This window comes from Silurus aristotelis, assembly GCF_946808225.1.
Source record: "Silurus aristotelis genome assembly, chromosome: 4".
NCBI classification, from domain to species: domain Eukaryota; kingdom Metazoa; phylum Chordata; class Actinopteri; order Siluriformes; family Siluridae; genus Silurus; species Silurus aristotelis.
Window position 1 is genome coordinate 1,931,750 of NC_139577.1, and position 12,280 is coordinate 1,944,029.

At 37.9% G+C, this 12,280-nt stretch overlaps 1 protein-coding gene across 11 annotated transcripts in view; it reads left to right on the forward strand.

Moving 5' to 3' along the window:
- Positions 1 to 12,280, forward strand: part of LOC310724820 (CUB and sushi domain-containing protein 1) — a 368,464-nt gene that overhangs the window by 243,072 nt on the left and 113,112 nt on the right. For all 11 annotated transcript variants that reach the window (XM_083539181.1, XM_083539178.1, XM_083539179.1 and 8 more), the window contains 2 exons: positions 31 to 155; positions 4,810 to 4,931. In XM_083539181.1, the coding sequence (XP_083395307.1) occupies positions 31 to 155; positions 4,810 to 4,931 (247 nt within the window). The remainder of the gene's footprint in view (positions 1 to 30; positions 156 to 4,809; positions 4,932 to 12,280) is intronic.

The following is a 12,280-nucleotide window of genomic DNA, read 5'->3' on the forward strand; positions in this document are numbered from 1 at the left end:
GGATTTTTTTCCTCTTTAAACCCACTCTAGTGTTGGAGCCAGCATCCAGTTCTCCTGTGATGACAGCTATGTGCTGCAGGGATCAAAGAGCATCACTTGCCAGAGAGTGACGGAAACCCTGGCCGCCTGGAGTGACCACAGGCCGAGCTGTCGGAGTGAGTGTGAATGCGGCCATGAGCCGACACTTTCTGTAAAGATGGTGTCAGATGCTGTTTAGTGAGATGCGCAGTGCATACCGATGGTGACGAAGAACGTGCAGACCGATCAAAAAAATACGTATTGTGTTACTTTAATGTGCGGTTCATAAAGCCATGACACGAGCACGTAAACGCCGCAGGATACTCATCACGGCGATCCCACATAATAATCAGAATCAAGAAGGAAAACAAGCAAGGATTGGAAAAGCAGAATAAATAAGGCTTAGTAATGCACAAATCCACTCAACAAATATTTGCAGTGAGACCAAGGAACAGAAGACGGAAACACAAAACACATCAGGATAATTAACCAATTATAAGACAGGAGACTAAAACCAAAACAAAGCCACGTTCATAATACAAACAATAAGCACTAAAGAAGAACTAAAGCGGTGCTCGCGGTGCCGAGGCGCCACACACACACTGAGAGGGGAAATTGGTGACAATTATTCTATTCATGATATAAAATCTAACTGTGCACTGCTTCTGTTCGCTTGTGCATGAAGCTTTAATTTAAATACATTAAAAATTCAAATTATTTATTGTGAATAAATAAATGAGTAGATATGATGATACAAATAACAGGTTGTTGGCGTGTAACTTTACGTTTACTTCAACAAAGAGATTAATGTTTTGTTTTTTTTTGTATATATAAAAAATACACACATAATGAGACAAAATTAAATGTTAGATTTAACTTGATATTTTTTAATATATTTATCCCCTTTTGTCCCGAATAAGCAAGTCATAGTAATATTCCAAATAAATTGCCCACAAGGTCCAATCTTACCCAGTTCCTATCAACTACTGCTGTATTTCTTGCCATGAATGCTCTTTATCAAGTCTTTCCAGTGGCCTGAAATTCATTCTTCGTTTTCCATATACACGTGATCAGAATTGTCTAGGCGTCCGTTCTAGCAAGTTGATTAGACGTGACGTTTGATGTAATTATGCTCTGTCATTTCAAGCATGTACTGTACCCACCGCACTAATCTATGCATCTCGCATACATTAACCTGCACCAAAAAACCTCATTTAAATGCTCGTGTGTAATTAAAATTTTGTCAACATGTCTGATGGTAAATCCGTAAGTGTTGGCTGGAGGAAAGCGCTCTGATATGAGCTGAGCATTTAAATAATGCATTAAAGAAAAAAATTACTTTCCTTTTTTTTTAATGAATTGGTTTTGATGACTTCTTGTGACGATGCTAAAGAAGACCATGTAAGTAAAATCTGGAATATTGGCAAAAGCTACATTATATGGACGGTTTTTTTGGGGCACCGGAATTCTCCAGCCATATGTGGTTCCTCCCTAAACAGCTGGAACAAAGTTGTAGGCATTCAATTGTGCCAGGACGTCTTTGGATGCAGGGGAATGACAATGTGCACAAAGGCCAGCTCTGTGAAGATGTGCTTTGCATGGGTTGGAGTGGAAGATCTCCTGCAGACCGATTAGGGGAAAAAACAGAATGGGGAAAAAAAAAATCTCCTGCAATAGAGCTCTGACCTCAACTCTATTGAACATGATGAATGTGAGCTTTGACTGTACTAACACCCAGCTGAATGATCACAAATCTCCACAAGCGCACTTTAGAATTTAGTGAAACATCTTCCCAGAAGAGTGGAGCTTATAATTGCTGCAAATGGAATGAATCGTATGGTGTCTCATAACTTTTAACTCTAAAATGTCTATCTACGATTTCTTTCATCCGTCTAGTGGTTAGGATTCGGCGCTCTCACCGCTGTGGCCCGGGTTCGATCCTCGGTCAGGGAACCGAACCCCAGCCATTAGGGTCGCACAAGCCAGTGCGCTCTTAGTGCCGGTCCCACAGGGGATCTCTACAGGGATATTTGAGTGGTACAGCTGCAAGAGATAAAAATGTAATGTACAAATGTATACACACACACAAGCCAGAGCATTATAAACATTTAGAGATGAAGCAAATATCTTTGATTGTCTTGCAGCAACAATGCGCTTCAACATCTGTGATGTATTAAACAGAAAGCAAAAATCAGTTTGCATAGTTTTCATTTTGGATGCAGGAGAAACAGGGAGTGATGAAGTCTTGAGCATGATTGGCAGATCCTAAGGTTTCACAAATGATATAAACTGGATTCGGACTTTCGACACGCATCAACATGTGTGGACGAGCTGACGGCTCAGATGTGGCTCAAAGTTTGCTTGCAGATATGCAACCTGTGAAAGTGTTTGGGGTGAAGTTAGTTGTCCAGACAATTCGCCTGTCGTTCAAACACTGACACAAAATCTATACGTGAATTCTTGCGTTAGGTCAGTTACAGTGTCACTTGGAACAATCGAAAGCCTGCCAGCCTTTATTTCTTTTTTTCCTTTTTTTTTATAAACCCACTTCTCCCTGCTTATTCGTAATTATCTGATATATACATATATAAATATAACGCCATGATGATTTGTTCTTGCACCTTTATTATAGGAACCAATACAGACAGCGAAATTGTGATGAGTTTGCCAAATAAAGTTAGAGTTCATTTCAATTTTGGCTTAAAAGTAAAAAGAAAAGTAATTGTTTTGTGTGCTTGGTGTGGCTTCACTTTTGATGTATCTTCCATCTATTGGAGTTGAATCAGTCAGCTATCTGTTTGGTCAAATGACCATTCCATCTTGAAGAGGTGGTAGATTAGTGGTTAAGACATTGGATATGAAAGTTGTAAGTTTAAATCCCAACTGGTAACTCCGTAGCCGCTCAGCTGAAGTATTGAACAAAATGTTGTAGCTTTTGGTGACAAATTTTCTTGTATCAGCAATGACGTAACTGTTATTTTCTTTAATCCGTTCTTTTATTCAGTGTTGAAATTCTATGCAATTTTCTCTTCCATAGTGCTTTAATTATTGGACAAACAAATCAGGTGTATAAATATAAATTCACAAACGAGTCCCTATAAGTTTATCGCTAATGAGTAAACCAGAGTTCAAAGCGGTGAGAGAGAAAAAAAGTCAAAAAGATGATATGAGGAAGGAACCGATATCCATTTCCGACAGCTGTTTAATGATGAACACTTGAGTGCAAAACCTTTAATGGCACTTGTAGTCTGAAGTAGCTGTTCATAATAATCACAGTCCAAATCCATCTTCATTGTTTCTAAACCACAGTAAACTCATGTATCGCTTTATGTGGAGCCATCGTCACCAACAGGTGAGAACTTTCCAATTTATGAGGAATCCATCCAGAAGGAGGGCATTGAGAAGCATCAGGCACATCAGGAGAGCAGGAAGGAACAGGATCCCTGGTATTTCAGGAGCATGTGTAGCTTGTGTCACTACCAAGCTGCTACTGATGGACCCTTCAGCAAAACCCTTAACCCTTTAAGTGGTTATATCATGGATATGCGCTTTGACCTCAGATATGCGAAGAAAGAATTTCAAATAAATAAATCAATGTATTCTATATAGAGCTCCATCCACTCTACCATCAACAAACCTGGATAAATGTGTGAGAGTTTGGAGAATCCAAATGTTCCAGTTCACTAAAATACTGAATCCTTTTACTGAAGAAAACTGCATTCAATTTGTTTGTTTTTTTCTCCTGTAGTGTAAAAAGTCAAAATTGTGAATATGATAATGTGATTTTCATGTCATATACTGTATGAATAAAAATGCATTCAATAAAAGCACCCAGATTTGAGGTTTGCACTAAAACCTGGATCCTGTTCTGAAGGGCACACAGAGGACATGTTGCTCCCTAAAGGCGTTAATCAGAAAGAAACAAGTTCGTATTTCTCTCCGGATGTAGATTTTAACATTTTTTTTCAATTCTGTGCAATTTTCATGCGCTCTTAATTGGTCCAGATACTTACATTAGCCTCAGTATCACTAAGTGTCCTCATTTTAAAGATAGTATTTAATAGCTTTCCAAGGTTAAGTTGAAGGCTGCTGGTGTAGAACTCGAAAGTTAAACTCTTTACTCGCTTTATTTAATAACTCGCCCTGAATTCCTGGTGATCTCAAGAGATTGCATCCACTTAATTATAGAGCAGGTTTCAGACCTGTAAATGAGGAATGAGCTCGTTTTGACTGCTCCTTCAACACACTGGCTGTCGCTTAATTAGCAAACATTCTGTTTTTAGACACGTGTGTAAGCAAATATGCAGGGCTTTAGATATACTGGTGAATTATTTGTAGGAATTATTGAGTAGTCGTTCTATATAGCATTGTTATAGTCAAATCCGATTGGCAAGGTGTTGCTTCTCTTTGACCTTTGATCCGTTATGCTTGTATGCAGCTTTGATTTCATAGCGGGATCAGAATGTCTTAAAAAAAAAAAAAAAAAAAAAGAAAAAGAAAAATCTTTTTTACATTCCACGTTTCCAAAAGCTCTGGCGGTGTCTCACTGAGGATCAGACGGTAAAGAAGCCAGGCTGTTCTTTTAAGTTGTCAAAGATAATCCCTGACTAAACACAGAGAGCGGTTAATACCTCTCTACAGAATAGGAGAAAACAAAAGAAGCATTGGAGGAATGGAATCGCTTTGATATATCGGAACTGGCGATCATTAATGTTGAGATGGGAAAAATAATTCATCACATATTCATTAATAAAAGCTGATCTTTGTTTCTCTCTTTCTCACCCTCAACAGCAAGAACATGTGGATCGAACCTGCGAGGTCCCAAAGGTGTGATCACCTCTCCGAACTACCCTGTCCAGTACGAGAACAACGCCCACTGCGTGTGGGTCGTCACAGCACTGGATCCTGACAAGGTCAGTCTGCAATTAGTGCAGCTTTCTGTTTTTTTCTTCTCCCTTGAAAAGCTAACAGGCATTGTTTTGGGTAAGAAATATGAGGTTGTAGACCCTCATGTGCATAGTCTTTAACCTGTATTGTCTTGCGTAAAAAATAAATAAAAAAAAAACCCTCGACATTACGTGTAAATTATGTAAATTACGCCTGCCACTTGTTTCTCTTAGACTGATTCATGTTGTCCCTGATCTGTAGCTGTGTATCAGTCAGCGAACACATTATGAAGTTAGTGATTCACACAAGACGTTTATTGAAATAATCTATTCTATATTGTATATTCTAGACTTTGATTGCTTACATAATTCCGTGTGTACTCAGGTACAGACGCTGATTTAATGCTGCTAGTGTTTGTGCATAAATCACCTTATGTAACTGAACCCGCTCACCATAAAACAAATAGTGCTGAAGCGTTTCTTTCCTTTCTTTAACATTTTTTTTATCATTTAATTTTACTGAATAGTCGGAATTATTGTCCAACATCTGTGGACACGTTTTTTTTTTTTTATTATTTTGAAGAAGAACGTATTTGCTTAGTCTCAATCATACAACTAAGCAGTTGAGGGCGTCTAAAAGGGGGTTAAGGGCTTTGCTCAAGAGCCCAGCAATTGAAGCAAAGTGGTGGTTGAACTCATGGCCTTCTGATCAGAAATCCATCTTAATCACTGAGCTACTGAATAAGCTGGACGTCAAATAGTAAAAAAGCAGAATTTAATCTTATATACAGCACCGTTTTGGGCACAGGCAAACAAGGCGGTCGCATAGGGGGCGCCAGTGAGCAAATTATTGACCTGTTTTTGAATGATTTGTATGGTGTGGGGGCGGAGCATTATCGTCATCGTAACGGAGGGGGGTTGAAGGATTTGTTAGAAACGATAGAAGGATAGAAACGACCCTGCGTATTTAAACCATAATTATTCCTCAGTTGTGTCCAATCTGAAAACCAATCTTAATATTTCATTCGTTTGTCCCCTTGTTCTTTTGACGACCGTGTAATGAGTGGACACAGACTCCGAAATGTATCGATCGTTTGAGATGATATCTCAGGAACAGAAGGCGTCTGTGTCTGCAATGATGGTCAGGAGAGACAGTGGATAGTTGTTGTTCAAAAGCCTGATGATCTGCAGTTAAAATCAATTTCTGAGCCTTGAAGTTCTGGCTTTAACCCTCATGTAACACTCCTGAGGGTAGAAAAGGGTGTGGCTCACCTGTTATAGTTTGTTTAGCGTGTACATCAGTGAGTTGTTCATCACTCGAATAATAATAGTGTTTATGATTTGAACAACTTTCCGAAATGAAATCCATTTGTCTTCACAATAAATCTCAATCACACATAAACGTTATAGCATTTTAAATTGGAGATGCCACCAAAGTGTAAAAGGAAAACAAATTATGCAGAATTGTGCATTTATAGATTCGTTTAGCTTTCCAACAACTCTAACAACACTTGGCATTCACTGTCTGAAAATTACATCCTAAGCAGACTGACTTAATTAAACTCTGTGTTTATTATACTGGCTCTTATCAATAGGATCTTCACCACCAAATAACCACGTTAGAAAAAAAATTAAATAAAAATACTTTAAATATTTATCCATAACCATAGATTTTATTGTTATTTGCCAGAGTTTAGCATCCACCAGGTTTTCACAGACCAACACACACTCTCGTGGTTAAGTACTGCTTATTAGGTGCTGCCGTTAGGATAATTGAGTAATGGCTAATCAGGTAACACTTAGCATCATGAAGTGCATTCTGGTCATCTACTACTTAAAATACAATTATAGTGTTCCTGAAAGGATGTGTGTCATAGAAAGATGCTATTTGATCGTGGTTAAGTAGTAAAAAGCGAATGCATTAATGATTCATCACTGAATGCTTAAAAAAAACAAAAAGTTAAAGAAACAAACATGCAGAAATGCAGTGAAGAGAAGAACAAAACTGGGTCTGATGATACTAAACAAGTAGTCAAGTTTATTTCTATTGCGCTTTTCACAACAGACATTGTCTCAAAGCAGCTTTACAGAAATCAACAGTCAAGGTGAACGGTGTGTGTTTATCCCTGATGAGCAGCCGTGGCGACTGTGGCAAGGAAAAACTCCCTTAGATGTTATGAGGAAGAAACCTTGAGAGGAACCAGACTCAAAAGGGGAACCCATCCTCATTTGGGTGACATCAAGAGTTTGATCATAAATCTTTCAACAGTACAGAACACTGGAGAGTGAGAACTAACATAAGCACTGGAGTATAAGATTATAAGTAATGTTCTTTCTACAGTCTTATACAGTCTTTATGGTAATAAAACTAGGAGCTACTGAGCTCAAAATTTCTGATCATCACAGATCCAGCATCAGCTTCTCCATGCCAGAGCCTTTAAACACTCCAGGAGGTCCAATGTCAAAACTCCACACATGTAGTGGGATCCAATTGGCACTGGTACGTCTCTAGATGGTTCGGGTAGCTGATGCATTAAGGAGACTATTTAAAAATAGCATTTTTATCAAGGATAGAAGATAATGTTGCTTTCTTGATGTTGGGGAACTATTTCTAAATGTATCGTACTTCTGCAAGTAGTTAAAATGTTGTCTTTGTGCACTTTGGGGTTTTTAAGGTCTCATTCTCATGTGTTTAGAAAAAAAAAAAAAAAAAAAAAGAGTTCGATGTCAAATGTAGAGGTGGAATTTTACTTCCTAAACTAAAGACAGTGTTTTGTTTTTTTTGTGAAATACGACTTTTCTTTTTTTTTTTTTTCTTTTTTGAGTTGAAGTGTAATCCTGTTGAGGGGTTTGTTGTACTCGTTGTGTTCAGTACTGAAGAGGCGATGGGCAGGACATACTCATCTATTCACACTTTGAGTCGAGTGCACTACAAAAGCCCATGCGCAATTTTCCTCTTCTTGAGGAATGTTTTGGGGGAAAAAAAAAAAAACCTAATAATTTTAGTGAACTCATGACAAGAAAAAGAAAACATGATGAGCATTGATGGTGTCGACAATCAACAAGCCCCCTTCAGCAGTGTGTATTGACAAGAAATGTAACGGAGCAGACAGAACACATTTCATGCCTCATACTGAACCACCCAAACCCTCCATTATTTCTATCACCTTATTCCCTGCATAAAAACACTCAAATGGCAGAGCCGCCGTTCTTTCTCATGCCTCTGTGCTACGCTGAGTAGTGTTTATTTTTTTCTCCAATGTCATGTGGAAAGGAAAGTGGGGATTTGGGGGTTTTAAAATAGTTGCGGTGGTTTTATAGGAAAACAAACAAACATGGAAAAAATTGCCAAATGCCAGGCAAAAAAAACACATTAATACAGTGATGCCTTTACTACATGTCAGAAAAAATTCACCTATACTGCATTTTTCCTGTGCAGGATTCTTCGTATTGGTGGAGGAAATTGATGGAGTGCATGTTGGGATGATGCTCAGGATTTATTCACTTTGAACATTTCGAACTACACATTACACTGTATTGATAAAAGTATTGGGACACCTGAACTTTCCACCTGAAACTGTTACCACCATGTTGGAGGCACACAATTGTATAGTTGCATTCGAATTAAACTTGTCACTCACTTAATCTAGGAGACACAAACCAGTTCCAGCATGACAAAGCCCCTGTGCACAAAGCCAGCTCCATGATCATATGCTTGGTATGGGAATGGAGTGGAAGATCTCCTGCTGTAGAGCTCCAAACCCTATTAAACAGCTTTACGATGAATGAAATATTTGTGGAAGATTATTATAGATGCCTCGCAAATTTCAAAAGCTCTGAATTTTTCTTCTCTGCCGATGTAAGATTCTCAAGAGACGAACTTAATATTTCAACCAACATCCAAGGGAAGGGCAACCAACATCCTTCCAGTCTATGGCAATCCATCGTCTAGCTTGTAACAGACACTGGTCCACCGGACCATCGGATAGAGAGTTTAGGACTGGTGTTAGTGGAAACAAACGCACCTTCATGATCACTTCAATCTGAGATATTTGGAATTAAATTCATTTAGCTTTACTGATACATATTATTATTCTTCAGTCATATTGTATCGGTAGGAGAATGCTGAGGATGGAGCCACCAGGAGGGAGGAAAAGAGGAAGACCAAGGAGGAGGTTTATGGATGTGGTGAGGGAAGACATGCAGGTAGTTGGGTTGAAAGAAGCACAAGGGGGTATGGAGACAGATGATCTTCTGTGGAGATCCCTAATGGGAGCATGATATTTTATCATTCAGGGTCAAAAATGATGGAGACCTTGCAAGCAAGTGTGCACATTATTGTTAATTTATTTATAATTTTAATGCCAATGCTTCTAAAATGAGGAGTAATTGTACACCTCTTGCAGACTTTAAAATGCACTTATAAGAACATGTGTAGAAAATGATGAATGATGAAGCTGCTTTTTTAAAAAGCAGCTTTTACTAAATTCATTAGTAAGAAAAAAAACAAAAAAACATGACAGTCTTAAAAATAAGAAAGGATTTTTGACCTTGTGTAAACTTAGCAAAGTCAATTTGGAAGTCTTTGACTGAGAAACCCTTAATGAAAGCTTTTGGTGTAATTGGTGTTTAAATTGGAGATGTTTGTTCTTTTTTGTTATGGATAAATTAATTCAGCTTGTTAGTTTATTTTTTTTGGATCAAGTCAAATCGAAAATGACAACAAATCTGGCAACTTTGAAGACCCGAACCGCACACAGGTAAATGAATTTATATAAAAGGGTCAACCAGAAATTCAGCCTAAGCACCTGCACAATCTGCTATGAATATAAAAAACGTTCCCTGCATAAATATTGATATAACTTGTGAACTTATTGAGTCGCTGACAGACTCTGAATACGAAAACGGTATCTTATGCCTGCATTTTAACTGAAGTCTTTGAAAATGTTAGTCTTGAATGTCACACTGCGTTTTGTGCCGCTTCACCCGCACAAGCGTAAAGCACTAATGTACAGCCACAAAAAAATAAAACAGAGAAGAAGCCACTGTCCAAAACACTTTTGTAGTTCGGTAGAAAAAACGCACACCTGGCAACGTGCGTGCTGTTAATAAACAACACTGAGAAGCAGAGAAAACTTCTTGCCGCTAGTTTAACTTTAGTACAAACAGATTATGTAATGAACCACACTTTTTTAAAGCCGTATCGTTCAGCAGTAAAAGCATGCTTAAATGATGATTTAAGAGAGATGTGGCTTTTTAAAATGAATCTAAGACACTGTAGAGCTTTTATTAGTTATACCAGCTAGCAAGAGCCTGTTTCTAAACATGCACGCGCTCCTGATTGAGTCCCGTTTTAATAAAACCTGACGAACGGTAAACTCTTCTCACAACTTCCTCTGTGCGATAATCAGTGTATGATTAATCCTCGTCTGTTGCATGAAGAAGCATGAAGTATGTTGGGAGTCAAGCGAAACTGGCGATATTGATAATAATGACTTATATTTGAGGCATAACGTGCAACGCGAAATTGTTTTTGAAAGCAACGTCATAACACGATTCGGCTCATAGTGATTTATTAGGCGGATCACGTGTTTAGTTCCGTTTTTTTTTTTTTTATTGTAATAAACTATTAAACTTTAAACTCTGGCATTAGCATGTTCACATGGTTAGCTAAATGAAAGGTGATGCATGAAAGCACTACAAACACACACACAATTTGCCTCATGATGATTTCTGGTTAAGGTCACATGTTTTTCACTTTAAAAAAATTTCGATAATTATAAAAACAATTTTTAATACCAGTTTCTACAAACTCGTATCAACAATTCAGGCTAATTCAGTGACCATGTTCTTCCCTTTCAATACTCATCATGTGTAAGCACCATCAGAGTTTTCTTTCTTTTTTTGGGATTGCTCTGTTTCTCGTCTTTTGTCTACACGATGACTGACACAAGGTCTCAAAGAAAGCGTTTTCATTGTTATATAATACGCTTGTTCGCTAGCAATATTTGAAATCGTTAAACCATGCAGCTGAACGTACATCGTGCTAAATTGTTTTGACTATTAAACTATTCAGCGTACAATAAATGGTCTTCGATTGCATTACATTTTTTTAATTTATGTATGAATGTATTTATTTATATATTAAACAAAACTATTAAAAGGAAAAATTAAACTCGTGCTGCGAATGCCACATTGGGGAATGCCATAGCAGATCTGTTTATGACTTGTGTTTGTTGCATTGTTGTGTATTTTTTCCAATGCGGGCAATCGAATAAAGTAGAATAATAATAACAATTAAAAAAAAGAAGGCTGACCGAATGACAAGATGCCAAATGCAAAAACTAGTAAACAAGAAAAGCTTTTCGAGACTACCTTCTGTTGGAACTCGCCCATCGAACCAGTTGTCAGGCTTTACAGTTTTCTACAAAACAAAGTGATCAATAGCGGTCTAAAGCGTTCTACTTAAGCCAGATGAAGGAACAATCGCTTAGATGTTCTGTCATGTTGGGATTGTGTTTACATGGACCGTGAGTGGTGTGTGTTTTCACCTCCGGCTAAGTCTTGTGTAAAAAAAAAAAAAAAAAAGTGTCGTTAATTTCTGACAGGATAATTTTAAGGAGCTGCAGTTTGGACTTCTCATTTGATGCCTCGCTAAGCAATGTGCTTTAAACACTGACATCTTATACAGATTGCCCATTAGGTGCTTCTGAGCTTCATAACTGGCCCCATCAAAAAAATCGGTGCTTCTCCAAAACTATCGTGACGTCTCACGCAGACTGTAGATTTACTTTTAGTGTTAGAAAATACCACATGTATTGTATAATAGAGATGTAAACGAAGTGATGGATAGATTTCTAAAAGTGTGCATCGGGTACAAGTTGGCATTTATATTGTGATGCATCGTTTTGAACATATTTGCACGGATTTATTTATATATATATATAAAGTAGATGCGCGCTATACCTTTATTATTAAGAAATTGACTAATAATTTGTGACCGATATTTTTTATGTAAATTGATTTCTACTGGTTAAACTGTTTCTTGAGCACGTTCTCTCAGCACCGCTGCTGCTACGTGAATACGACGTATCACAACACTACGGAGATCGAGGCGTGTCCTGAGAGTCGCATAGAATACAGATTAACATGGCAGAGGTAGAGCTGTAACTTTCTGCAGACACAACAGGAAAAGAACATCTGTTTTATTTTTGTTGGCCTGTTTGTTGGAGGGCCATGCGTTAGAAGTCAGAGGGCACTCAGGTAAATCGATGATTTGCTGTCTGTTTGAACCAAAGAAATACAAGCGAACTATTTGTACCATATTGAATTGCATAGAATCATATTTATTCCATTGATGGGGGGAACGTATCGTA